At 41.9% G+C, this 26,772-nt stretch overlaps 1 protein-coding gene across 2 annotated transcripts in view; it reads left to right on the plus strand.

Moving 5' to 3' along the window:
- sfswap (splicing factor SWAP) overlaps positions 1 to 26,772 on the plus strand; it is a 122,573-nt gene that overhangs the window by 13,220 nt on the left and 82,581 nt on the right. For both annotated transcript variants that reach the window (XM_036967198.2, XM_036967199.2), the window contains exons 7-10: positions 2,673 to 2,841; positions 20,492 to 20,828; positions 20,960 to 21,127; positions 21,267 to 21,360. In XM_036967198.2, coding sequence (XP_036823093.2) covers positions 2,673 to 2,841; positions 20,492 to 20,828; positions 20,960 to 21,127; positions 21,267 to 21,360 — 768 coding nt within the window. The remainder of the gene's footprint in view (positions 1 to 2,672; positions 2,842 to 20,491; positions 20,829 to 20,959; positions 21,128 to 21,266; positions 21,361 to 26,772) is intronic.

Below are 26,772 nucleotides of genomic sequence, written 5' to 3' on the forward strand. Positions count from 1 at the left end.
AGAATGAAAGTCGGGAGTTTATAGGCATAGGCTATTCTCAATCACAGCCTTATAAGCGATTGAACAAACAATATTAAGAGAGGACGATGAGGCAATTATTAGTTAGTTCTGAAAACGGTGGTTAAAAAATAATACAAAAATGTGTATCACGTTTTTTGCCGGCCCAGGGGCCGTATGCGGCTCGGGACCTGATTCAATATGGCCCGCGGAATCATGCTCAGATTACATAAAGAATTTGCTATAGTAAAGTTTTCAAAAACGTATTTGTTTTTCAAATTAAAAGCCCAATGAATTCTCGCCTTTGTATAATGATTTAACTCCCACCGCTTTTGGGACATTTATTTTGAAGGCACATATAAATAACATCTGCATGAGGACAGACAGTGGCTGACACACGTCACAGTTACAAATAGTAGCTAGCTAGAAATTGCGCAAAAATGTGTTTTTCAACGAAAAGGAAAGTAGACCATGAAAGTAGGGTGTTCGAGCAAGAGTGGACATCGAAATATTTATTGAGGTATCAGGGAAAGCTTAGTGTGCAAAGAGGGCATCACTGTCTTGAAAGACTACAACTTGTTCCGACACGTCCAGACGAAGCGTGCAGAGAAATATAGGAATGTATTCTAAGCAGAGGGCAAATGCATCGAAAGAGTTGCTTTCTCAGTTGCAAAAGCAGCAGGGACTTTACACAAAACTGCATTCAGCAAATGACAGAATTACGAGAGCTAGCTATGTACTGTCGCTCAAAATTGCTAATCATAGCAAGCCATTCGCTGAAGGGTGAACTAATTAAATAATGTTTTTTTAATCTTACTAGGCAAGTCAGTTACGAACAAATTCTTATTTACGATGACGGCCTAGGAACAGTGGGTTAACTGCTTTGTTCAGGGGCAGAACGACAGATTTTTACCTTGTCAGCTCGGGGATTCGATCGAGCAACATTTCAGTCCAACGCTCTAACCACTAGGCTACCTGCCGCCCCAGTTTAATTGACTCTGCAGTAATACCTTGCCCCGACAAGAAAGAACTGTTTGAAAATGTTTCCCTGTCAAGACGAACAAGTGACACGGCGTGTTGAAGCCACCGTAATGAATATGGAACAACAGTTGAAAGACATGGTAAAGGATTTCACCTATTTCTCGTTGGCCCTGGATGAGAGCAGTGATGAACGTGTCGCGGCGCAGTTGTTGATATTCTTACGAGGCATACCCCCAGACACTGAAATTACAGAGGAGCTTGCATCAGTGCAGTCGATGAAGAGCACAACCACAGGGAAATATTTATTGGAGGTTTATTTCTGTTCATGTTAAAAAAGTAAAATAAGTAGCATATCTGGATGTGATTTACAGTAGATATCTGTCAGAACAGTCATACACATGATGTATAATCCTGTAATATGATTCCAGCCTGCGATGGCAAAAATATATTCTAATATGGCCCTCCATGAAAATAATTGCCCAGGCCTGCGATAGGACAAAGGTTGACATCCCCCAGCCTTAGCTGAGATAATTGGATATGAGAAAGCATTATTGTGAAAAGCACTCGAAGTCTCCACCATATTGCTTTGGTCTGTCTTATTTAGACATAGTTATCTTGTATTTGAAGGGAATAAAGAAACCATAAAACCATGGAATTAGTTCATCTCAGGGCCTTTCTAGAGCAATTATCTCCCATCCATACGGGCTTTGCCCGTTCAAGCCAACCCACAATTTGTCTAATGACTTATACTGTATTTTTTTTATAGGGTTTGACCATTTGCTAATTAGCCCATGGTTAGGTTTTTAATGTTCAAAAGCCCATAGACTTTTGAATTAATCACACATTACTGTTAAGTTGTTGTATTCAACAGCATAATTGGGCCTGATTTCAAAGTGTGTCTCACTTCAAAGTGCTTAGATTTTTGTGGTTGAGGATGAGCTACCATCAAGTATTTTTCTCCTCATCTCTTGATTTAATATTCTGTATGTTTAATCACTGTCACTTGTTGTAATTCCGAGTGAATTGCGCTAAGTAAATGAAGAGATAAAAGGCTCTTAAATAAACCAATGTGATCAGATTTTCGTCCCAAATTTAAAAAAAGGCCTCAATCCTTTAAACGTACATTTGATTTTCTTTCCCAATTTACTTGAATATCAAGAGTCCCATCTTTCCTTTAGATCCTTTAGTCTGTTCTTTTAAAGGGTTTTGATAACTTGTATGTCAACTCTTATTGCACACACAAGGCTAGAAACACCTGTATAAATCATCAGTGTACATGTTTACATATTATTCAACTAGTATATTAGTCCAAACTTCATGCTAAATGAGTTGTAATAAGTAGGTCATAACATGACACATGTATCAGCTAGTTAGAACCATTACTCTGTCTTGCGCTGTTTGTCCTCTCCATCAGCCAGAGGTGTCTCAGTTTCACCGCTATAGCTTCCTATTGTTGGGACCGGTTACCTAGTGGTTCAGAGCGTTGGCCCGGTAACTGGAAGGTCAATGGTTCAAGTCCCCAAGCCAACTAGGTGAAAAATCTGTCTATGTACCCTTGAGCAAGGCACTTAACCCTAATTGCTCCTATAAGTTGCTCTGTATAAGAGCATCTGCTAAATGACTCAAATGTAATTGTTGGGGGTTATGCTGACCAGTAGTTCTAAGCCTTTTAACCACATCTATTTGTGTTGTAGCCCCTCCAAGTCATGGACCCAGACCATCCACTGGCAGCGCTGATCCGGAAAACCCAGCAGGAACGTAACGGAGCCGCTGCTGCTGCTGCCGCCATCATGGCAACCAAGCCAGAGGAAGTACCCGCAGAGCCAGCTGTGCCCGCCACATCCGCAGAGTACATCGCTGACCGTGAGTACAGTTTCTCATTTCTGAGAGTCCAACTGGGAAACTGGGAAATCCAATATCTGAGGAGCATTCATATTAGTGCCGAGGGAGCCTCTTCATTTCAATTTAGTCTGGGCCAATTCATTTCTCTCCCCATTTTTTATATATTTGTTTTATTTCCCCCTCAGTGCAAGCTCAGTCTCTCAGACAGGCAGAGTGGCACTAAATTGTTTAGTATTAAGCACTGAACTCCTAGAGGCAAAAAGAACAATCCACTCGTTATAATTCTCAATGTTTAACAAACGTTGGCGTTCATATCAGATGAGAATCTCGAGGAGGAAAGGTACATTGAATTAGCCCAGCGGTAAACATATTTGTCGGACACAGGCACATGTTCCAGCTGTAGCCATGGAGGTGACCTTGCAGCTCATAATGGAAAAGCTCATTAACATGGTCTCCTGTAGACCCGTGACACTGCTGAAACGTCCTCTTCCAGGAGGTCAATTCCAGAAAGCATTTACATTTACGGCATTTAGCATACATTCTTATCCAGAGCGATTTACAGGAGCAATTAGGATTAAGTGCTTTTCCCACGGGCACATCGACAGATTTTTCGTCTAGTTGACTCAGGGATTCGATCCACCGCTAGGCTACCTACCGCCCTTCACAGCCTTTGAGGACTGTTCAGCACAGACTGAATCCAGGAGTGATTTAATTTCACCACATGACCCTCAGGGATTGTAAGTACTTAAAGGTTATTGAGTTTTCAAAGTCTCCAATAAGTTTTTATTTATTTATTTATTTTTATACACGTTTCTTGTCCTTGAATTTGTGCCTAGTTCATTTTCGGATCTGCAGTGAGCAGTTGGTTTGGACACGCTGACAAACTGTGTTCCCCTTGCTCTTCATTGACGGCAGGGTTGCTGTTTGTTTTGCCCTGAACGCCGGTGGATAGAATCCAAAGTTGCTTTTCTGGCAGCGCCCACAGATGTTTGCTTCCTCTAAATGCAGACATCATTTCCGCTTTTCTGACACAAACACACACCACACCAACCAACCAACCAACCACTCTGCCAGCCTAGAAAAGAGCAGCTGCATAAAACAACCAGCTCTCTCTCGCTTGACCCAAACACTTCTCGAGGCATCCGAGGCTACAGAATCTCTTTCTTGGCTTCTTTAAACCTTAGCAATTTTCTCTCTACTGTCTGCATTAGTTCTAGGTGATTGATGGTGAAGGTGCTGGGCGTGATATGGAGTGCCAGGCTAACTCTAAACGTCCTTGAGAGATGTTCCTCGCAATCTGACTCCTCTTATTTCCCAGGGTCAACCCTGTCTTCCCTCTTTGTCTGGTGCTTGGGAGAGACGGCTCAAGCTGAGTGAGCTGATTTGTCTTAATTAGCGGGACTGGAAGAGCTCCACTGGTTTGCTGTGGTAGGAGAGAGAGAAAAAGAGACATCGACGCCACAGCACCGCACAGCAGCACAGACATGGATTTTTAATGCGCTGGCTTACGGCGACAAGATGATCATTTTGGAGAGATTTTGCTCCCGTAGATCCGACTTTTATTTCTGTGCATGGCGCTGGGTCTCTGAGAGAATCCCTGTAAACAGACTGGAGAGGATCAAAGGCACCAGAGGAATATCCTCCAGTTTCTGCCAATGACTGGCGTATTGAATGGGAATTAGGCAATAGGGGTTTAGAAGCGTGCAGCATTGCAGCTCCTTTAATTCGTTATAACTTTGCTAGCTCTTCAACGGGACAATTGCCTAGTTGCTATTGGGCCGAATGTTTTGTGGTGTCACCTGACCTCAAACGACCACTTATTCCCTTCTATTCTACTGGTCTATGGTTTCTCTGTTGTAATACAAGCACATTCTACATTCTAATAGAGTGAACGTGGAGCATATTAGATCATTTGCATCATCACTGAAGACAACTCTTCCTAGAAATGTAGAGAAGCTGTCAAGACTGCACTAGGAGACTGGGCTATTCTTTCTGTCCTGTTGGGTGACATACATCCCATTCTCTCTTGACCTCAGAGGCCCAGATGAGGCAATGCAGCCTACTGTTACACTGTTAGTTTAACAGTCCACAGACAAGCATCTCACAATACACTGCACTGTACATCTATCCACAATGACTCACCAACACTCCTCCACGAGCTGTCCATCCACTTATCGGTTTCACCCACCTCGCCTGTGCTCATTGGCCACTACCGATCCGTATGTGTGACACTTACAAATTCATTAATGGAATTTATCCTATAGACAGTTATGGAGGGGGACCTTTTGAACTGTGCTTGTGTAGTAGAGGTCGACTGATTATGATTTTTCAACGCCGATACCGATTTATTGGATGACCAAACTAAGCCGATACCGATTAATCTGACAATTTATTTGTAACAATGACAATTACAACAATTCTGAATGAACACTTATTTTAACTTAGTAAAATCAATTTAGCCTCAAATAAATAATGAAACATGTTCCGTTTGGTTTAAATAATGCAAAAACAAAGTGTTGGAGAAGAAAGTAAAAGTGAAATATGTGCCATGTAAGAACGCTAACGTTTAAGTTCCTTGCTCAGAACATGAAAACATATGAAAGCTGGTGGTTCCTTTTAACATTAATCTTCAATATTCCCAGGTAAGAAGTTTTAGGTTGTAGTTATTATAGGAATTCTAGGACTATTTCTCTCTATCATTTGTATTTCATTAACCTTTGACTATTGGATGTTCTTATAGGCACTTTAGTATTGACAGTGTAACAGTATAGCTTCCATCTCTCTCTTCGCTCCTACCTGGGCTTGAACCAGGAACACATCGACAACAGCCACCCTTGAAGCAGCGTTAGCCATGCAGAGCAAGGGGAATAACTACTCCAAGTCTCAGAGCGAGTGACGTTTGAAACGCTATTAGCGCGCACCCCGCTAACTAGCTAGCCATTTCACATCGGTTACACCAGCCTAATCTCGGGAGTTGATAGGCTTGAAGTCATAAACAGCAGAGCTGCTGGCAAACGCACGAAAGTGCTGTTTGAATGAACGCTTACGAGCCTGCTGGTGCCTACCATCGCTCAGTCAGACTGCTCTATCAGATCATAGACTTAATTATAACATAATAACACACAGAAATACAAGCGTTAGGTCATTAATATGGTCGAATCTGGAAACTATCAGCTTGAAAACAAGACGTTTATTCTTTCAGTGAAATACGGAACCGTTCTGTATTTTATCTAATGGGTGGCATCCATAAGTCTAAATATTGCTGTTACATTGCACAACCTTCAATGTTATGTTATGTCATAAATTCTGGCAAATTAGGCGACCCAAACTGTTGCATATACACTGACTCTGCGTGCAATGAATGCAAGAGAAGTGACACAATTTCACTTGGTTAATATTGCCTGCTAACCTGGATTTCTTTTAGCTAAATATGCAGGTTTAAAAATATATACTTCTGTGTATTGATTTTAAGAAAGGCATTGATGTTTATGGTTAGGTACACATTGGAGCAACGATACGCACCGCATCGATTATATGCAACGCAGGACACGCTAGATAACTACACATGGTTAATGATATTACTAGTTTAACTAGTGATTATGATTTGATTTGTTTTTTGTAAGATAAGTTTAATGCTAGCTAGCATCTTACCTTGGCTTACTGCATTCGCGTAACAGGCAGGCTCCTCATGGAGTGCAATGTAATCAGGTTGTTAGAGCGTTGGACTAGTTAACTGTAAGGTTGCAAGATTGAATCCCCGAGCTGACAAGGTAAAAATCGTCGTTCTGCCCCTGAACGAGGCAGTTAACCCACCGTTCCTAGGCCGTCATTGAAAATAAGAATGTGTTCTTTTGTGACTAGGGGGCAGTATTTTCATTTTTGGAAAAATAACGTTCCCATAGTAAACAGGATATTTTGTCAGGACCAGATGCTAGAATATGCATATAATTGACAGCTTAGGATAGAAAACACTCTAAAGTTTCCAAAACTGTAAAAATATTGTCTGTGAGTATAACAGAACTGATGTTGCAGGCGAAAGCCTGAGAAAAATCCAATCTGGAAGTGCCTCATGTTTTGAAAGCGCTGCGTCCCTATTGAGCAGTGAATGGGCTATCAACCAGATTACGCTTTCTCCGTATTCCCGAAGGTGTCTACAGCATTGTGACGTAGTTTTACGCATTAATGTTGAAGAGCGGCTACATTGCGCAAGTGGTCACCTGATGGCTCCCATAGTGACTCTCGCGTAAAATACAGAGGTAGCCATTATTCCAATCGGTCCTACTGAAAAACGAATTGTCTCGACAGATATATTATCGAATAGATATTTGAAAAACACCTCGAGGATTGATTAAAAACAACGTTTGCCATGTTTCTGTCGATATTATGGAGCTAATTTGGAATATTTTTCGGCATTGTCGTGACCGCAATTTCCGGTCGATTTCTCAGCCAAATGTGAAGAACAAACGGCGCTATTTCGCCTACAAAAATAAAATTTTTGGAAAAAAGGAACATTGGCTATCTAACTGGGAGTCTCGTGAGTGAAAACATCCGAAGCTCATCAAAGGTAAACAATTTAATTTGATTGCTTTTCTGATTTCCGTGACCAAGTTACCTGCTGCTAGCTGGACAAAATGCTATGCTAGGATATCGCTAAACTTACACAAAAGCATATTTAGAAAATCTGAGATGACAGGGTGATTAACAAAAGGCTAATCTGTGTCTCAATATATTTCATTTGTCATTTTCATGAATAGGAATATTTTCTAGGAATATTTATGTCCGTTGCGTTATGCTAATTAGTGTCAGATGATGACAACGGTCCCGTTCATGGGATGGGGTGTCACTAGAGGTTAACTGACTTGCCTAGTTAAATAAAGATTAAATAAAAGTGCAAAGAAAATCGGCCAAATCGGTGTCCAAAAATACCGATTTCCGATTGTTATGAAAACTTGAAATCGGCCCTAATTAATCGGCCAACCTCTTATTGTGTAGCACAGGGAAGCTGGCTGCTACCAATTACTGTTTTTCCTGCTGAGCAACCCTTCTGGTCATGGATCGTTATGCATTCATAAAGTGGGCTGTTTTATTAGCCAGCAGAAGCCCTCCCTTGTTGTCTGGCCGACCTTTAGTTTTGCCCTAGAGACCAGCATATAGCACAGGGACGGAGTTAAAGTTATTCTATTCTATCACCCCGTGTTTGGATTGCAATCCCAGGTTCAGACCTCCCCAGACACTTCGCTCGTCTGATGGGTATTGATTGAAGACTGGCTTCTTGAACCCCAGCTATCTGGAAGGAGAGGTGTTTTTGCTCAAGATGCTCCCTATGAAAATTATTAGCTTTTGGAGTGGCTGGAGAAGGAGCAGAACTTTAATGACTTCTAAGGTTCCAAAGCAACAAAAAAAAAATATATATATATTTAACTGACTGAGTCAGAAACACAAAGCTTGATAGAATGCTGTAAGGTTGAGGTGGCGGGAGGCAGAGCTCTTAGCTCTCAGTGGTGTTGAGGTTAGTGGTTAGAGAAAGCATGCTCTCAAATACTCCAGTCAAATCCTACAGCACTTAAAACAGAGTAGCACAGATATGGCCCTCTCCAGTCCTCCTCCCCTGTCTTTGACTCTCTGTCGTGTGTGTGTGTGTGTGTGTGTGTGTCAGGGTTTCTGTTTGCCGGTAAATAAATAAATATATATATATATATCTATATCTAATTGGCACTGGCCAATTGTCCAGGAGAAGGAAAAAAATCTCATTGTGAAATAATGCTTTTTAACCTATTCATGGATGGAAATACAATTTGACCAGTCATGCTTATCAGTCTATGGGTTAATTTGCATAATTTAGTGTAATTAAATTGGCCCGTGTGTATATTTGTTATGCATGTTATTTAGATACAGAGCCTTTGAGCTGAAAATCTGTCACTGTGCTTTTATAAGCCCAATCATTGCACAACAATTCTAAATGCAATCGTGTGTTAAAAATCGTTTTTTTGGCCATGATTAAAAGAGCTGCTATTTTTTATTTCTCAGCTGGTAATTGAAGCGCCCTTCCCATTCGCCATTTTAAATGTATGGGCAACGGAAGGTAGGCTTCATCAGCACGTCACACACCACTTTGCAATGAGCTAGAGGCAGTATGCATTTTGAAAACATAAAGCTACTTAATTGTTTGAAACCTGAATGTTTTACTACATATCATAAGGTATGTTTTACCTTGCTTCAAAGCTGCCGAGGCAAAATCCAACCGTATCCGTGGAGGCAATTATTTTATAAAGACTTTTATATGCCAATGAAGCCAGTAGCCTATTTCTCTTGTTTTCTATTGGTTTTCAACTTTCTTTCATTGCCCGGTAGCCAAATGTTCATTTGTGCGTAGACTACTGCATTGTGAGCGTTGCTGCGCTAATAATGTTAAAAAGTAATAGTTTGTCAAAATGTTAAGGTGAATGTTCTGATCTGTAGAATAGGTCAACTTTTCTACTATGGCCTACATTGGCTCGTAGGTGGCGTGTCCATAAGGCTAGGGTAGCTTTCCCTAAGTAAATGTAATTAAAATGCCAAATTTAAATAGCCTAATTAATTATTATTGTATCTCTGTTGGCATAACTTTTATAGGTCACTTTGACACCTTTTGGAAACAGAAGATGCTCTACAGGAATGATGGAGTCCATCCAAATCATCCTGGCTCCTGGACCCTGTCTGTGCATTTCAAGGTTACCTTGAGACAATGACTTATCAGTGACCCGAGCCATGCTCCGATAACCCCTACCATTATGTCGCTTGGTTGTCGTAGTGCTTTTGCAGATTTACATTGTCCCAGAAGTGTTGGCAGTCATAATGTAAGTAATCACATTTTTGTCTCTTTAAGTCCTCTGAATGCTTCTGTCAATCCTAGAGCTATTATATGCAGTAATCATGCACCTATGAGTTTTACTGAGTCGGTTTGCCCAAGTAGGAAGTCCATCTTCAGAAGAAACAAATGCCAATGGTGGATGTTTTGCAGTTGATGTTCAGTCATATTTCTGTAAAGCTTAGAAAGGATGTGATGTCAAATGCTGTTGAAGTAATATGGCTACAGGCTCATCTGCCTCACCTAAAGCCCATTCTGTTGGGAAGCTGCTATAGACCACCTAGTGCTAACAGTCAGTGTCTGGATAATATGTGTGAAATGCTTGACAATGTATGTGATGTCAACAGAGGTATATATTCTGCTTGACCTAAATATTGACTGGCTTTCATCAAACTGGCCACTCAAGTAAACCTTCAAGCTGTAAACAGTGCCTGCAACCTGGTTCAGGTTATGAGTCAACCTACCAGGTTATTTCCAAACAGCACAGGAATGAAATCACCATGTATTGATCACATCTTTACAAATGCTGCCGAAATCTGCTCTAAAGCAAAATCCAAATCTATCAGATGTGGTGATCATATTAGAGTGGCCATATCTAGGAAAACCAAAGTTCCAAAGGCTGGGCCTAATATAGTGTATAACAGGTCATACAATATGTTTTGGAGTGAATCCTATGTTGAAGATGTAAAGAATATTTGCTGGTCTGTGGTGTGTAATGAGGAGCAACTGCATTTAACACATTTATGAAATTGTTTATTCCAGTTACTAATAAGCATACACCCATTAAGGATGAGGCAAAAGGGATGGCAAATAAGTTTGGCTGCACAGCCGATTGTCAAACATACTGGAAATTGAACTGAACAAAAATAAGACACTGTACTATGAAACCAAGACAAATTATATAAAGAATCATAGTAAAATGCTTTGGAGCACCTTCAATGAAATTTTGGACAAAAAGGCGAACTCCACTCCATCATTCATTCAGATGGCTCATTCATCACAAAACCCACTGATATTGCCAACTGCACTAATGATTTTCTTTCACTGGCATGATTAGCACATTTAGGCATAACATGCCAACAACAAATTCTGAACCTACACATCCATGCATAACTGACCAAATTATGAAATCCAAGCATTGTCATTTTTTATTCCGTAAAGTGAGTGTGGAAGCGGTAAAAAAAAAATATATATTGCTGTCTATCAACAATGACAAGCCACCTGTGTCTGACAACTTGGATGGAAAATTACTGAGGATGATGGTGGATGACATTGCCACTCATATTTGCCATCTCTTTAATCTAAGCCAGCAGGAAAGTGTGTGCCCTCAGACCTGGAGGGAAGCAAAAGTCATTTCTCTACCCAAGAATAGCTCAAACAGCTGCCCAAACAGCCTGTTACCAACCCTTAGTAAACTTTTGGGAAAAATTGTGTTTTACCAGATACAATGCTATTTCACAAACTAACAACTTATTTTCAGCACACTTATAGGGAAGGGCATTTAACATGTACGGCACTTACACAAATGATTGGTTGAGTGAAATATTGTGGGAGCTGTTTTGTTAGACTTCCGTGCATCTTTTTACATTGTCAATCATATTCTGCTGCTGGAAAAACATATGTGTTATAACTTTATATCCCTTGCTATTCATCGATAGCTAACTGTCTAGCCTCTCCAACACAATCCAGGCAGTCAGGCATTCAGGGTAGCTGTCTAGGCCCCTTACTTTTTTCAATCTTTGCTAATGACCTGCAACTGGCTCTGAGTAAAGCCTGTGCGTCTATGTATGCTGATGACTCAACACTATACATGTCAGCTACCACCGCAAGTGAAATCACTGCAACACTTAATAAAGAGTTGCAGTCAGTTTAATAATGGGTGGCAAGAAATAAGTTAGTGCTAAATTTTTCAAAAACGAAAAGCATTGTGTTTGGGGCAAATCTTTCACTAAACCCTAAAACTAAATCTTACAATGAATAGTGTAGAAGTTGAGAAGACTAAACTTTTTTGAGTAACACTGGATTGTTAACTGTCGTGGTCAAAACATAATAATAGGGAGCTAAAATAGGGAGAGGTCTGTCCATAATAAAGCGTTGCGCTGCTTTCTTAACATCGCTGTCAACAAAGCAGGTCCAACAGGCCCTAGTTCTGTCGCACCTGGACTACTGTCTAGTCGTGTGGTCAGGTTCCACAATGATTGACTTACTAAAATTACAATTTGGCCAGAACAGGGAAGCACGGCTTCCCTCTAGACCCACTGGCCCTTAAATGTACATGGAGAGCCAACATTAATAATATAGTACCAGTCAAAAGTTTGGACACACCTACTCACTCAAGGGTTTTTCTTTTCTTTTTACTATGTTCTATATTGTAGAATAATAGTGAATACATCAAAACTATGAAATAACACACATGGAATCATATTATACAAAAGTGTTAAAGAAATCAGAATATGTTTTAGATTCTTCAAAGTAGCCACCTTGATGACAGCTTTTCACACTCTTGGCATTCTCTCAACCAGCATCACCTGGAATGCTTTCCCAATAGTCTTGGAGTTCCCACATATGCTGAGCACTTGATGCCTGCTTTTCCTTTACTCTGTGGTCCAACTCATCCCAAATCATCTCAATTGGGATTAGGTCAGGTGATTTGTGAGGCAAGGTCTGATGCAGCACTCCATCACTCTCTTTCTTCGTCAAATAGCCCTTACACAGCCTGGAGGTGTGTTGGGTCATTGTCCTGTTGAAAAACAAATTATAGTCCCACGAAACGCAAACCATATGGGATGGCGTAGTGCTGCAGAATGCTGTGATAGCCATGCTGGTTAAGTATGCCTTGCATTCTAAAAAAATCCCAGACAGTGTCACCAACAAAGCACTATCACACCACCACCTCCATGCTTCATGGTGGGAACTACACATGATCCGTTCACCTACCACGCGTTTCACAAAGACACAGCGATTGGAAACAAAAATCTCAAACTTGGTGTAATTAGACCAAAGGACAGATTTCCAACAGTCTAATTTCCATTGCTTGTGTTTCTTGGCCCAAGCAAGCCTCTTCTTCTTATTGTCCTTTTAGTATTGGTTTCTTTGCAGCAATTCAGCCATGAAGGCCTGATTCATGCAGTCTCCCCTGAACATTTGATGTTGAGATGTCTGTTACTTGAACTCAAACATTTATTTGGGCTGCAATTTCTGAGGCTTGTAACTCTAATGAACTTGTCCTCTGGGTATTCCTTTCCTGTTGCGTTTCTCATGATGAGAGCCTGTTTCATCATAGCGCTTGATGGTTTTTGTGACTGCACATGAAGAAACTTTCAAAGTTCTTGAAATGTTCTGCATTGATTGACCTTCATGTCTTAAAGTAATGATTGACTGCCGTTTCTCTTTGCTTATTTGAGCTGTTCTTGCCATAATATGGACTTGGTCTTTTACCAAATAGGGCTATCTTCTGTATACCACTTGTCACAACACAACTGATTGGTTCAAATGCATTAAGTAGGAAAGAAATTCCACAAATTAACTTTTAACTAGGCACACCTGTTAATTGAAATGCATTCCATGTGACTAAATCATGAAGCTGGTTGAGAGAATGCCAAGAGTGTGAAAAGCTGTCATCAAGGCAAAGGGTGGTTGAATAATCTTTAACACTTTTTTTGCTTACTTACTATATGATTCCATGTCTTATTTCATAGTTTTGTTGTCTTCACTGTTATTCTACAATGTAGAAATTAGTGCAAATAAAGAAAAACCCTTGAATGAGTAGGTGTGTCCAAAGTTTTGACTTCTACTGTATGTATGTCAATCTCTCCTGCCTCAAAGTAGAAGAGATATTGACTTCAGCATTACTTGTAATTGTGAGAATGATTGACATCTTGAATGCACTGAGCTGTCTTTTTAAACTAATAGCACACAGTTCAGACATCCATGCATACCCCCAAGACATGCCACCAGAGGTCTCTTGATGGTCCCCAAGTCCAGAACAGACTATGGGAGGCGCACAGTACTACATAAAGCCATGACTACATGGAACTCTATTCCACATCAAGTAACTCATGCAAGCAGTAAAATCAGATAAAAAAATTAAATAAAAAAAATGATAAAATACACCTTATGGAACAGCGTGAAAGAGACAAGCAGGCACACACACGTGATAGCATACGCACTATACACACACGTACACATAGATTTTGTGATGTAGGGTAGTGGCACACAGCTAATGTGTTGTGAAATCTATTGTGTAATGTAATCGTTTTTAATTATACAGTGCATTTGGAAAGTATTCAGACCCCTTCCCTTTTTCCACATTTTGTTACGTTACAGCCTTATTCTAAAATGGATTAAGTAAAACATTTTCCTCATCAATCTACACACAATAACAAAGCAACATTTTTTTTATTTTTAGAAATGTTAGCAAATTTATTCAAATTAAAAAACAGAGGGGCCTCCCGAGTGGTGCAGCGGTCTAAGGCACTACATCACCACAGACCCTGGTTCGATCCCGGGCTGTTTCACACCCGGCCGTGATCAGGAGTCCCATAGGGCGGCCCACAATTGGCCAAGCATCATCTGGATTAGAGTCGGGTTTGGCTGGGTCTGGCTTTACTTGGCTCATCGCGCTCTAGCGATTCCTTTTGGCGGGCCAGGTGCCTGCAGGCTGTCCTCAGTCGTCAGTTGAATGGTGTTTCCTCCGACACATTGGTGCGGCTGGCTTCCAGGTTAAGCGGGCTGGTGTTAAGAAGTGCGGTTTGGCAGGTCATGTTTTGGTGGACCCATTAATTGACTTTCGCCTCCCGAGCCTGTTGGGGAGTTGCAGCAATGAGACAAGATCAAAATTCAGGATAAAAAAGGGGTAAAATACAAAATATTTGACCAAATAAATACATTCATAATTAAATACAAAACAGACATACCTTATTTACATATTTAAGTATTCAGACCCTTTGATATGACACTAGAAATTGACCTTCAATGCATCCTGTTTCCATTGATCCTCCTTGAGATGTTTCTACAACTTCATTGGAGTACACCTGTGTTCAATTCATTGATTGGACATGATTTGGAAAGGCACATACCTGTCTATGTAAGGTCACACAGTTGACAGTGCATGTCAGAGCAAAAATCAAGCCATGAGGTCGAAGGAATTGTCCGTAGAGCGCCGAGACAGGATTGTGTCGAGCACAGATTTGGGGAAGGGCACCAAAAGACTTCTGCAGCATTGAAGGTCCCCAAGAACACAGTGGCCTCCATCATTCTGAAAAGGAAGAAGTTTGGAAACAGCAAGCACCTTCCTAGAGCTGACCACCCGGCATAACTGAGCAATCGGGGGAGAAGGGCCTTGGTCAGGGAGGTAATCAATAACCCGATGGTCACTCTGAAAGACCTCCAGAGTTCCTTTGTGGAGATGGGAGAACCTTCCAGAAGGACAATCATCTCTGCAGCACTCCATCAATCAGGCCTTTATGGTAGTGTGGCAAGACGGAAGCCACTCCTCAGTAAAAGGCAAATGATAGCCCACTTAGGGTTTGCCAAAAGGCACCTAAAGGACTCTCAGACCATGAGAAACAACATTCAAGTCCAAGGTTGAACTCTTTGGCCTGAATGACAAGCGTCACATCTGGAGAAACCTGGCACCATCTCAACGATGATGCATAGTGGTGGCAGCATCAGGCTGTGGGGATGTTTTTTAGCGGCAGGGACTGAGAGAATAGTCAGGATCCAGGAAAAGATGAATGGAGCAAAGTACAGAGATCCCTGATGAAAATCTACTCCAGAGCGCTCAGGGCCTCAGACTGGGGCGACTATGACCCTAAGCACACAGCCAAGACAACTCATGAGTGGCTTCGGGACAAGTCTCAATGTCCTTGAGTGGCCTAGCCAGAGCTTGAACCTGATCGAACATCTCTGGAGAGACATGAAAATAGCTATGCACTGATGCTCCCCATGCACCCTGACAGAGTTGAGAGGATCTGCAGAGAAGAATGGGATAAACTCCCAAAATACTGGTGTGCCAAGCTTTTAGAGTCCTACCCATACAATTTCATCCTTTTTAGAATAAGGCTGTAATGTAACAAAATATGGAAAAAGTCAAGCGGTCTGAATACTTTTCAAATGCACTGTAATTGCTTTCATTTTACTGGACCCCAGGAAGAGGCAGCAGCTAATGGGGATCCATAATAATTACAAATACTCATCACATTACGAATAGTAGGCTCTCTTACATAAGTCTGCAAATGCGAGGATGCGTGTGATGATGCATGTTCATGATTTATTTTAAAGGTGCAATTTTTATGGTGAAAATGTGCTTCCCCAAATGTGAAAATCACACTCAGCCTATGCATAGGCTCTTGATTTTGCTGTTTCGTACTCATCTTGTTGGCTGAGAAAGTAAATATGGACAGTTATTCTAACATCTTCAAAGTGTGCTGTAAGGATACACGTCATTGCATCATCAACTTGCATGTTCTGTAAAACATGATTGATCATCATCTAAATGTGATTGTTTTTTTTGTCATTCTGAGCAGTGTGGGTGTACACCCTAATCAAGTTATGCACCCTATGCATATGGTTCCAGTAAATTTAAATGCTGCCGGTCAAATTTCCAGTGCCTCATTTTCATAACGGAATCCCTGGTGTGTGTTTCTCTCTCTTTGCTAATAAGATGGCGCCGTGCTGGATGCGAGCTCCAACCCAACATTGCTATTTTGTGATTCTTTTGGCGTTTATCTTTTACTTTATTTTCACCAAATTAATCCGCTATCATTTCTTATAACTGATAAGAACATTTGGAAATAAGGTCGGCAGTTACTTACCCCAATTTTGGCTTCAACTTTGACTCATCTGCCCTGGGCTCTTTCTCTAATTCTGATCCAATTTTCGTGGTCTGCAGAAGGTAATGCCGGCATTAGAGTCCGGAGAGGGGGAGTCCTGGCAAGATAAAGGCCAAGGTAAAACCGGCCACCTCTTCCCTATATTCACTTGATAATAAGATGGATGACCTCCGATTGTGGATTTGCTACAAACGGGACTCTCATAACTGCAATATTCTCTGCTATTCTGAAACATGGCTTTCAGACAAGACCCCCCCCCCCCCCCCCCAATGACAGGAACAAGTACAACAAGTCCCGCTACATCCTCCAGAGTCATCAAACGAGCAAAAGGACAATCTAGGAATAAGGTGGAATCGTAATCCACAGGCTTCGACGCCCGTCACATGTGGCAGGAGATAGCCATTACAGATTTAAAAAGAGACCCACCCTCTCGTCCAGACAAACACAATGCATTTTATGCACGCTTAGACAACAACGCCGTACCATACATGAACCCAGAGGACTGGGTGATCTCGCTCTCCGATGCCAACGTGAGTAAGGTCTTTAATCAGGCCGTGGGGCCGGATGGTATTCCAGGTTGCGTTCTCAGAGCATGCGCAGATCAGATGGCAGTCATATTCACTGTAATTTTCAACCTCTAGTTGACCCAGTCTGTAATCTCCACATGTCTTAAGATGACTACCATGATTCCTGTTACCAAGAACTCAAAAACGTCATGCTACACTGACTACCACCCTGTAGCACTCACATCTGTATTTATGAAGTGATTTGAAAGGCTGCAGGTAGGAGGTCAGTGACCTGTCGGGACTGCAACCTCTCCCTCAACGTCCGTAAGACCAAGGAGCTGTTTGTCAACTACAGGAAGCAGTGGAGCGGGTCGAGAGCTTCAAGTTCATCGGTGTCCAAATCACTAAGGACTTCAAATGGTCCACTCACAAGTACACAGTCATGAAGAAGGCGTGGCAGCGCAACTCTTCTCTAATCAGGAAGTTAGAGGTTCTACAGCTGCTTTATTGAAAGCATCTTGACTGGCTGCGTCATTGCTTGGCATGGCAACGGCACCCCCCTCAATTGCATGGCGCTACAGGTGGTGCGGACAGTCCAGTATATCACTGTGGCCGAACTCCCTGCAATACAGGACATCTATATCAGGCGGTGTGAAAGGAAGGTCCGGAAAATCTTTAGAGTCCAGGCACTCAAGCCATAGACTGCACTCTGCAAGTGGTACCGGTGCATCAAGTCTGAAAACAACGGGCTCCTAAACGGCTTTTATCCCCAAGCCATAAGACTTCTAAATTACTAACAGAATGGCTACACGGACTATCTAAGTAAACTGTTGTATTTACTATTTTTGCACTGTCTCTTTGCACACTCACAGGACTCTAGACACTAATGCCTACTGAGACTCCAACACACACACACAACATGCACACACATGTATACTGACTGTACATAGACACACACACACTTAAATTATGATTGTATGCTGCTGCTACTCTATTAATCATGTGTCCTGATGCCTAGTCACCTTACCCTTATACATATCGATGGTGCCTTCGGGAAGTATTCATACCTTCCGACTTATTCCAGATTTTGTTGTTACAACCTGATTTCAAAGTGGGTAAAATCAATGTTATCCATCTACAGACAATACCCCAGAATGACAAAGTGAATACATGTTTTTAGAAATGTTTGCAAATTTATTGAAAATAAAATACAGAAACTTCTAATTTACATATCTGTTCACACCCCTGCGGCAAGACTTTGTCAGATGACACTGGGTAAGTCTCTAAGAGATTTCCACAGCTGGATTGTGCAACATTTTCCCATTTATTATTTTCCAAATTCTTCAAGCTCTGTCAAATTGATTGTTGATCATTGATAGACAACCATTTTCAGGTCTTAGATTTAAGTCAAAACTGGAATATTCACGGTCTTCTTGGTAAGCAACTCCAGTGTAGATTTAGTTCTCTACAGTCTTCCTTCTTTTCACACTGTCATTTAGGTCAGTATTGTGGAGTAACAACGTTGTTGATCCATCCTCCGTTTTCTTCTATCACAGCCATTAAACGCTGACTATTTTAAAGTCGCCATTGGCCATTCGCTGAGCAGTTTCCTTCCTCTCCGACACCTGAGTTAGGAAGGATGCCTTTATCTTTGTGGTAACTGGGTGTATTGATACACCATCCAAAGTGTAATTAATAACTTCACTATGCTCTTACCCATCTACAAATAGAAACCCTTCTTTGAGAGGCATTTAAAAACCTCCTTGGTCTTTGTGTTTGAAATTCGCTGCTCGGCTGTGGGACCTTACAATTACCTGTATGTGTGGAGTACGGAGATCAGGTAGTCATTAAAAAAGATATTTTTAACACCATTACTGCACACAGAGTCCATGCAACTTATTTGACTTGTTAAGCACATTTTTACTCCTGAACTTATTTATGCTTGCCATAACAAAGGGGTTGAATACTTATTGACTGAAGACATTTCGGCCTTTCATTTTTAATTAGATGGAACAAATACATATGGAGCATGTGAATGATGGCTCTCCTACAGGTTTCCAGCCTTGTGCATTTTGGATGGGTCTTCGTAACAGTCCACCAGAGAGGTGACTCACAAGTTAATATCATCCAGTTTCAGGTTTGACAAAATAAGCCTCTTATTCCCTCTCTATCGTTCTCCTCCTCTGTCTCTCCGTTCTGTACACTCCATCAGGGATGGAAACCACTGCCACAGAAAAAGACCTTGGAGAGTTCATAATGCACCGAGACACACAGCTACATGCTGAACCGAACGCCCTCATCCTCCCACTCCCAATCCTACTCTTAAGTGGTTATTGATGTGATGGCTAACCGTATCAAACGGAATGTGAAAACTCAACTTAATACAATTACAGTCGATCTCGTTATGGTTTTGAGTCTGAGCTGCCACGGAATAAGTCTCAGTGAGCGGACAATTTAAGATGGATGTGACATTTTGAGCGTCCTCAGACTGACCCCCACCACACCCACAAATTATGACAAACACCTGCCCTCCCCTCTCCCCCTACTGCTGCTGTTGGCAGTGAGCTGGCAGAATCTGTTTATACAGTCTGGTAACGGTAGCTGATGTGAGCGCAAATTTTCCAGCTCAGTTGTCAGAGCGAATCTGTGTAGCACCTCACAGGAATCAATTATTATACTTAAAAATGTTAAATTGTCATCGCAAACAAAGTCAGTTTGACACACACAGAATTAGCATTTCCCAATTTCCCATCCACAGTAACGGTATGAGCCGAATTTTCACAGAAACTCTGACTTGCACCATTGTACAGTGACATAGCACACCTTTATGGAGCCTTCTTGCCTGTTTCTCTCTTCCCCTTTGAACACTATGAGTGAATCTGTCAGTTGTTTTATTCATAACCTGACTGTGTTAACCCCGGTCGTTGTGCCGGTATTATTTTCTTATTCCTGCTGTAAATTACTTTCCCTGACCTGTTGATGCACTTGATAGAGTCCAAAATGGGTAGTGTGATTGTAATGAGAGGCTTTGGAAATGATCGGTTGCATATTGTTTTTGATATCCGCTTTTAAACACATTATGATTTCCAACAAGCTGATCCTAATTATTCTTGTTGGGCCATTCTCCTTTTTGTTCCCCTTTTTCCCTCCCGTCTTCTGCTGACAAAGTACATTTTAATTAAGTAGACAGTGATCCAGACATAGATTATTAAAATGTTTAATTTGTATCAGCGTGGAGTTTGCTTTATTCTCTCTGCCTCCTCTGTGAGGCTAAGATCCGATTAGCGATGAGGCCAGACTTAAATGTATACGTTAGTCCGCTCGGCACCACAGCCTACCCACACACACTAACACTGAGCAGACCTATCTCATCCAATGCTGACTTAAACATTTGCTCATTGACAGGGAAGGCATGCAAAACCACATGCAATTGAAGTATTCGCATGATTACCTATTTTGATAATTTCCTCTCTCTGACCTTACAGCTAACGTGGCAGCGATGTACTATGGGTACTGCATGCTTCCTGATGGGACCTACTGCCTGGCCCCGCCCCCCCCTGGGATCGATGCCAACGGCTACTACAGCTCCCTGCCCTCTGGCAGAATGTTGGCTCCACCCTCTTACTCTGGAACCCCGCCTCCTCCAGGGACCACGCCCCCTGCACCTCCTGAGCCATCGACACGGATCATCTACACAGCACCTCCGACTACATTTCCCATCATCCCACCACCAACTCCAGTTCCCAGCCAGGTCCCAGTCTGCCTCTCAACCCCTTCTCCTCCTGCCCCTGTTATTCCTGCTGCTGTCATACCAGAGACCAGGTATGTGGACACTTATTGGACAGAAGTGGAGATATTTTATCACTCCCCATACTACCTAGTTCCCCCACATAATGTGATGCATTGCTAAATATCTTTATTTCGTCTCCACTCATCTTTCCCTCATCTATCAGTTCGCGGCCCCAGGCTCCCGTTGCCGTGGCGGCCCCGGTTGCTGTGGCAGCGCCAGCCATCATCCCTCCGCCCCCTGACATCCAACCGGTTATTGACAAGCTGGCTGAGTACGTGGCCAGGAACGGTGTCAAGTTTGAGACCAGCGTCCGCGCCAAGAATGACCCGCGGTAAGCAGCTAGAGAAAAGGCCATTCCTGCTCTTTTCTGTGCTGAATAAAGGAAAACGGCTCAAGTTTCTGTTCAATCTAGTGGCTTTACATCTTATGTAGCTGTACATCTTGTGTATGTGTGTCTGTTTCCAACACAGGTTTGACTTCTTGCAGTCCTGGAACCAGTACAACACCTATTATGAGTTCAAGAAGAATTACTTCATGCAGAAAGAGGGAATCAGCCTGCCACAGGTGTGTGTGTCATCTGTCCTTTTCTTCCTCCTTGAGCACAGTGTGTGTTTTTTGATGCCATTTTGTTTGAAAGGATGATATACCCTCTGGTTCTTTAGTAAATATTTCCTTTCATTCAGCAGCGTGCTCTCCAGGTTGCTTTTTAAAATGCTCTGAGGCATTAGGTGGCGTGGCTCTCAGGCTTTCACGCTTGAGATCAGGGATCAGTCAGTTTTTGTGTGTAGGGCCTTTCATGCTTTCCAGATATCAAAATGCCTGCCTGCCCTTGACTCGTGTCTACGCTCCGGGGTTACTGGGGGAGAAGGAGGCGGTTTTAGCAGTCAGCTTATCATAAATCAAGCTGATTCTCCTTAATAAAGAGATTATCCGGTACTTTTGTATACTTTTTAGCCAGTAGTTCTGAAAGTAGCACTCACGACTCCGGACTATTGCGTTGCTCTCTCTCTGCTGTGTCCACCCACTCTGTAACCTCATTGGACAATGCTGGGCAGGCCTCTTGCTAGCTGTAACTCAAATGCGTCGGGCTGAAGCGCTCTCTCTCTGTCTCTCTCACTCTTTCTGATTTTAATGAGAGGACCTTGTTTTTTAAGTATAACAAACCTAAGCCTGTGAATAACCCAGGGCCAAGCAAAGCATTTAGCCATGTAGCTGTGTTTTGTTTTCCTGATCGAGCCCCTGGTTTTAGCACACCTATCACACAATGGATTAATGTCAGGCTATTCATCAAAGATAAAGTTATTTTCATGTACTTTTTTTTCACTTTCTCGTGGGACCTACTCTCACTGGTCCTTAGTGTTCACAAATCTAACTGCCTAGTCACGACCCAACACATTAACAGGGCAGCGATAAGTGTATAAAGTGTTAAAAGCTACTTGAAACTGTTGACCTTTTACATGGCTATTCTCTCAGTGGACATTTAGTCGCTTACGTGACATTTGAAATCCATTATTTAAGGGATACTGCGACATTTTAGGATTTGGGTATTTTCTTCTACTTGCCCAGAGTCATGAACTTATGGATACCATTTGTATGTCTCTGCGTGTAGTTTGAAGATTATTTAAGTAAAAAATAAAAATACTGAATAATCTCTTTAACAGGCTCAGGTGGGAGGGAGACGTAAGTACTTTGTAAAGATATTCTAAAACAAGGGTGAGCTGTAACAGGCAATTTAGAAATCCATTTGCTGGCCAAAATTGCATGAAACAAACAAACTTGAAAGGCAGGTAAATTATTATTTAAAAAAAAGCTCATCTGACTTTGTGTCCTTTTTGAACTTTTATTTTAAAGCACCTATGCTTTTGAAAAGATTTGGTGTTGGCCACCTCGTTAAATTAATTTACTGATCCCGGCCAGTTTGCCACCCAGGATTGATTTACCTTTGAGATAAGCTAGTTAATAGGGAACCCTGATCTCAATTGAAACAACAATAATGCCTGGATCGGAAACAAAACTAATGCTGTGCTTGATTGGATGTTAATTACTAGAGCATGTTTGGACTGAGAGTGTAGAATATGCGGGTGGATATGCGTGTGTGTGCTTTGACTTGGACTAAATCTCACTAAGGCTGAGATTCAAACAAACAGAGATCAGCAGCCTATAGGCTGTAATTGCCTTTAAAATGGGATTTCTGCTTGAGACGACATCTAAACTGTTTACAGCCGACATGAACGTAGAGCATATTGCCTTTTAAGTGTGTCACTGATCAAATTGTTAATCTGTCAGATTAAGTCCCGGCCTTAGTCTTTAACAAGGATGTTAAAGGTTTTGTCTCCTTGGTTCTCTGTGTACTCTGGTATGTGTCTGATGATATGGACTGGAGGTTGGGCTGGGTGAGGTGAGCTGAGCTGCCTTCCATCTCAGAGGTGATGAGGACCGGATGGGGAGATAATTTGGAATTGAAACCCTCTTCCAGTGTTGGCAGTAATCGAATTTCTAACCCCCAAACCACTCCCTGCGCTCTGCTTAAATCTGGCGGCATTCCGAAAGCTTCTGCTTTCGGGAATCCCTCCTCCTTCCCCCGGGGAAAACACCATTTCCTTATCAGCACCATGTCAGACAGCCGGCTGACTTTTCACCAGCGTCTCTTCTCTCTGCTCCCTTCCCTATCACAGCTCCCTACACAACCCTCAGGTACTGTGGCGTACAATTGTACTGAAGCCAAAGTTCAGACATGGGAAAAATATAATCACAGGGTCGGAGACTTTGTAATCTCTCTAACCCCTAATTATCATCTCTGTAACCGCTGTGCTGCTGATATGGGGGAAATAAAAGAACAGCTGCGTATAGTATAGAGAGGGGAACGATGAGAAAAGACATGGCAGGACTGTTACAAAGTGAAATTGGGAGAAATGCCGTGTGAGCTCCCACAGGCTCTGCCCTTTGCCCCCCCCCCCCCCCCACACACACACACACGTCCTGTCCCTGGCTCTCTGCAGCCCAATCTGGACGGTTTGTTTAATTCATCCAGTGTCTACTTTCCTTAATTGGGCATCCAGCTCAATTAGGAGCCGTGTCAACGGCAATGAAATTAGTCCGATGATGTGCCTGCCCTGCTTGGTAAGGCTTGCTGCCCCTCTCTTTATATGCCTGTCCACGGTGGCCCAGTTATGTACCATGTCTGTTTATTCTACCACTTTAAACACTGCAGTTCACTTGAACTGTCTATGATGTCTCAGAGCTAGGAATGTACCTCCCAGATATTCACACTTCCTCAGTTTAGATTAAATAGACCTTAAGGGTAGAAGGAGGGCTTGGAATAAACTTTTCTAGCCACTTGTCGGACAGATACGTTTTTTTTTTACTTCTTTAAAAGCTCGTCACTTACACCCCCCCCCCCCCAAAATGGTGACTGAAAATTGTGGGTCCATGGTGGTCTGCGAGGAACCATATATCGTATATTCTGCCCTTGTGTAGGTACTTAACCCCTCACAAGGTAAAATACTGCACTGATGTGGTCCATCAAACATCCATGTAGAGAGTTACTGGGTGTGCAGGTTTTTGTATTTGTATTTATTATGGATCCCCATTAGATACTCTTCCAGCAGTGTCTGTTTACAGTTTATACAATTTTAAAAACATTACAATACATTCACAGATTTCACAACACACTGTGTGCCCTCAGGCCCCTACTCCACAACTACCAAATATCTACAGTACTAAATCCGTGTTTATAGTGTGTGTGTGTGTGTGCATGTGTCTGTGCCTATGTTTGTGTTGCGTCACAGTCCCCGCTGTTCCATAAGGTGTTTTTTTTTTATGAATCTGTTTTTAAATCTAATTTTTCTGCTTTCGCTCCAACCCTGCTCAAATCCACCAGAGTCAGCTTATCAAAACCCTCTTAAGCAGCTGATTGTTTTACAATGTGGTGTGTTCGAGCAAGGCTGGAGCAAAAGCCTGCTCAACCAGTAGCTCCCATGGACTCCTGGAGGGTGGTTGGCCACCCTGCAACATTTAAAATTACAACCAAATACTTTTTATAGCTCTATAAAATAATTATCTCATTCAATGAACCAGGGATCAAATGGCTAAGGTGGGTGAGGTAGGTAACTAAGACATGGTTATCTATTTGTAAGACAAATATATTCAGTGTTCAGGGGAGATCATGACAGCATAGGAGTTACTTGTCAATTAGGGAGTGAATGTTTTTCATTATGAGGATTACATGGAGAAACTCGTACATCTCATGAATGGCCCTTCCTTCATCAAAATATATTTTACCTAAACCCTCCCTGAATGCTTGGGGAAAAAACGATTGACCCTCCCCTATACCCAAAATAACAGTTAAGTGTCCACTTCTTGGACAGACCAGAGCCTTAGATATGCGGGTTTAGAAAAAGTTTCTTCGTCCGGTAAGCATTACACGACAATGCAGTCGTTTTGATAGTGCACAGGGCTGCGGGCCAGGAGGTTGCGGGTCCATGGTGGTCTGTGAACAAAAGTAGGGGTTGAAAGATCTCCTTTATAGTAAAAGCATTGCATGACTCATCATATTTGCAGGTCTGAGGAAAAAATTGCATTTTAGAAACATTTCATGTAATTTTACATATTAGAAGAATCTTTTTTTAATACCACACAAATGTATGAAATTATAAGCAAAGAATGGACGGAGGGATACGCTTATGTTCCATATCCCATTTCTCCAATACCAAATGTGTGTCTTGTTTGCAACAACTGTCCCTGTTTGCAAATATTAAATCTGAGACATCATTAGGAATCTGAGCATGATACTTTCAGAAGTTAGGCCTACCTTTCCACCCCAACGATGAAAAAGTTCAGCTTTAACTGCTGCTTACTCTTATTCTGTGGCTTAACCCAACTAGAGAAGGTCACAAGTGTTTCCCTAAAAGCTGTCTGGATTTAAACACATTGTTTTTATTGAACCTTTATTGAACTAGGGAAGTCAGTTAAGAACAATTTCTTATTTACAATGACTGCCTAGGGGCAGAACGACAGATTTTTTACCTTGTCAGCTTGGGGATTCGATCTAGCAACCTTTCGGTTACTGGCCCCTCTAACCACTAGGCTACCTGCCCGCCCCTCTTCTATTGTACAAAGTGAATCGCTTCATCAAGTGATAGTGACAGAATTAGATTACTTCCCAAGTAAAGTCCATTTTTTGTCTCCTTGGCTATAGAAGGTTGTAACTCAGCCACTGAATGTCAAAGAAAGGAAACGATTATATCCCCATATGCGTGCCATGTCTTTCCCAGGTATTTTACAGCTTGTTTCTAGCATAAAGCATCGTGAACCAAAGTGCTGTTTATAGATTACTTTATATAATTGGATCCGTTTTACTTTCTTCAAAATCTAAAAGCTAACAAGGGTTAGGCCAGTAATTGTTGCATTTTCTTTAATAAATGGTAGGCCTATGGCATACCCTCTCAATTCGGGTCCTGGTTTTAACTTAACCGCCTTTCACTGACACGGAGGTTGGCTTTTTCAAGAGTGCCTGGTGGGTGGAGGAATTAACCAACAAATCTATGGATATAGTAGCCTATAGCCTAATTTCCTCTGTCAACCGGTAGGCCTACCTCTTATTTCTTAAATAGGAAGCAATAGGCTCCAACACAAAGCCATTTTGTTGTTAGCGAAGTCTAATGGAAATTAAGACTGTTTAAAGGAATTATGCCCACTTGAATTTGCCTACTTTCAGGACCATGAGCTGTCCATTTCCGACTGATAGTGCCGCGGCTGCTGCTTCAAGTTTCATCATTACATTGTAAGTTACTCGAATCTGTCTTATTGTGAGGTCCATAACTCCGATAAATACATCACAGGCTATGGATCGTTTGATTGAGACCCTAAATAGCTTATAGGCACACTTTGAGATTGCTCACCCAGCGGAGAATGAGTGATGGCATTTGACACGCATCGATATATAGTCAGGTCCATAAGTATTTGGACAGTGACAGA

Source organism: Oncorhynchus mykiss, chromosome 29 (genome assembly GCF_057628025.1).
Source record: "Oncorhynchus mykiss isolate SJ-2025 chromosome 29, ASM5762802v1, whole genome shotgun sequence".
NCBI classification, from domain to species: Eukaryota; Metazoa; Chordata; class Actinopteri; order Salmoniformes; family Salmonidae; genus Oncorhynchus; species Oncorhynchus mykiss.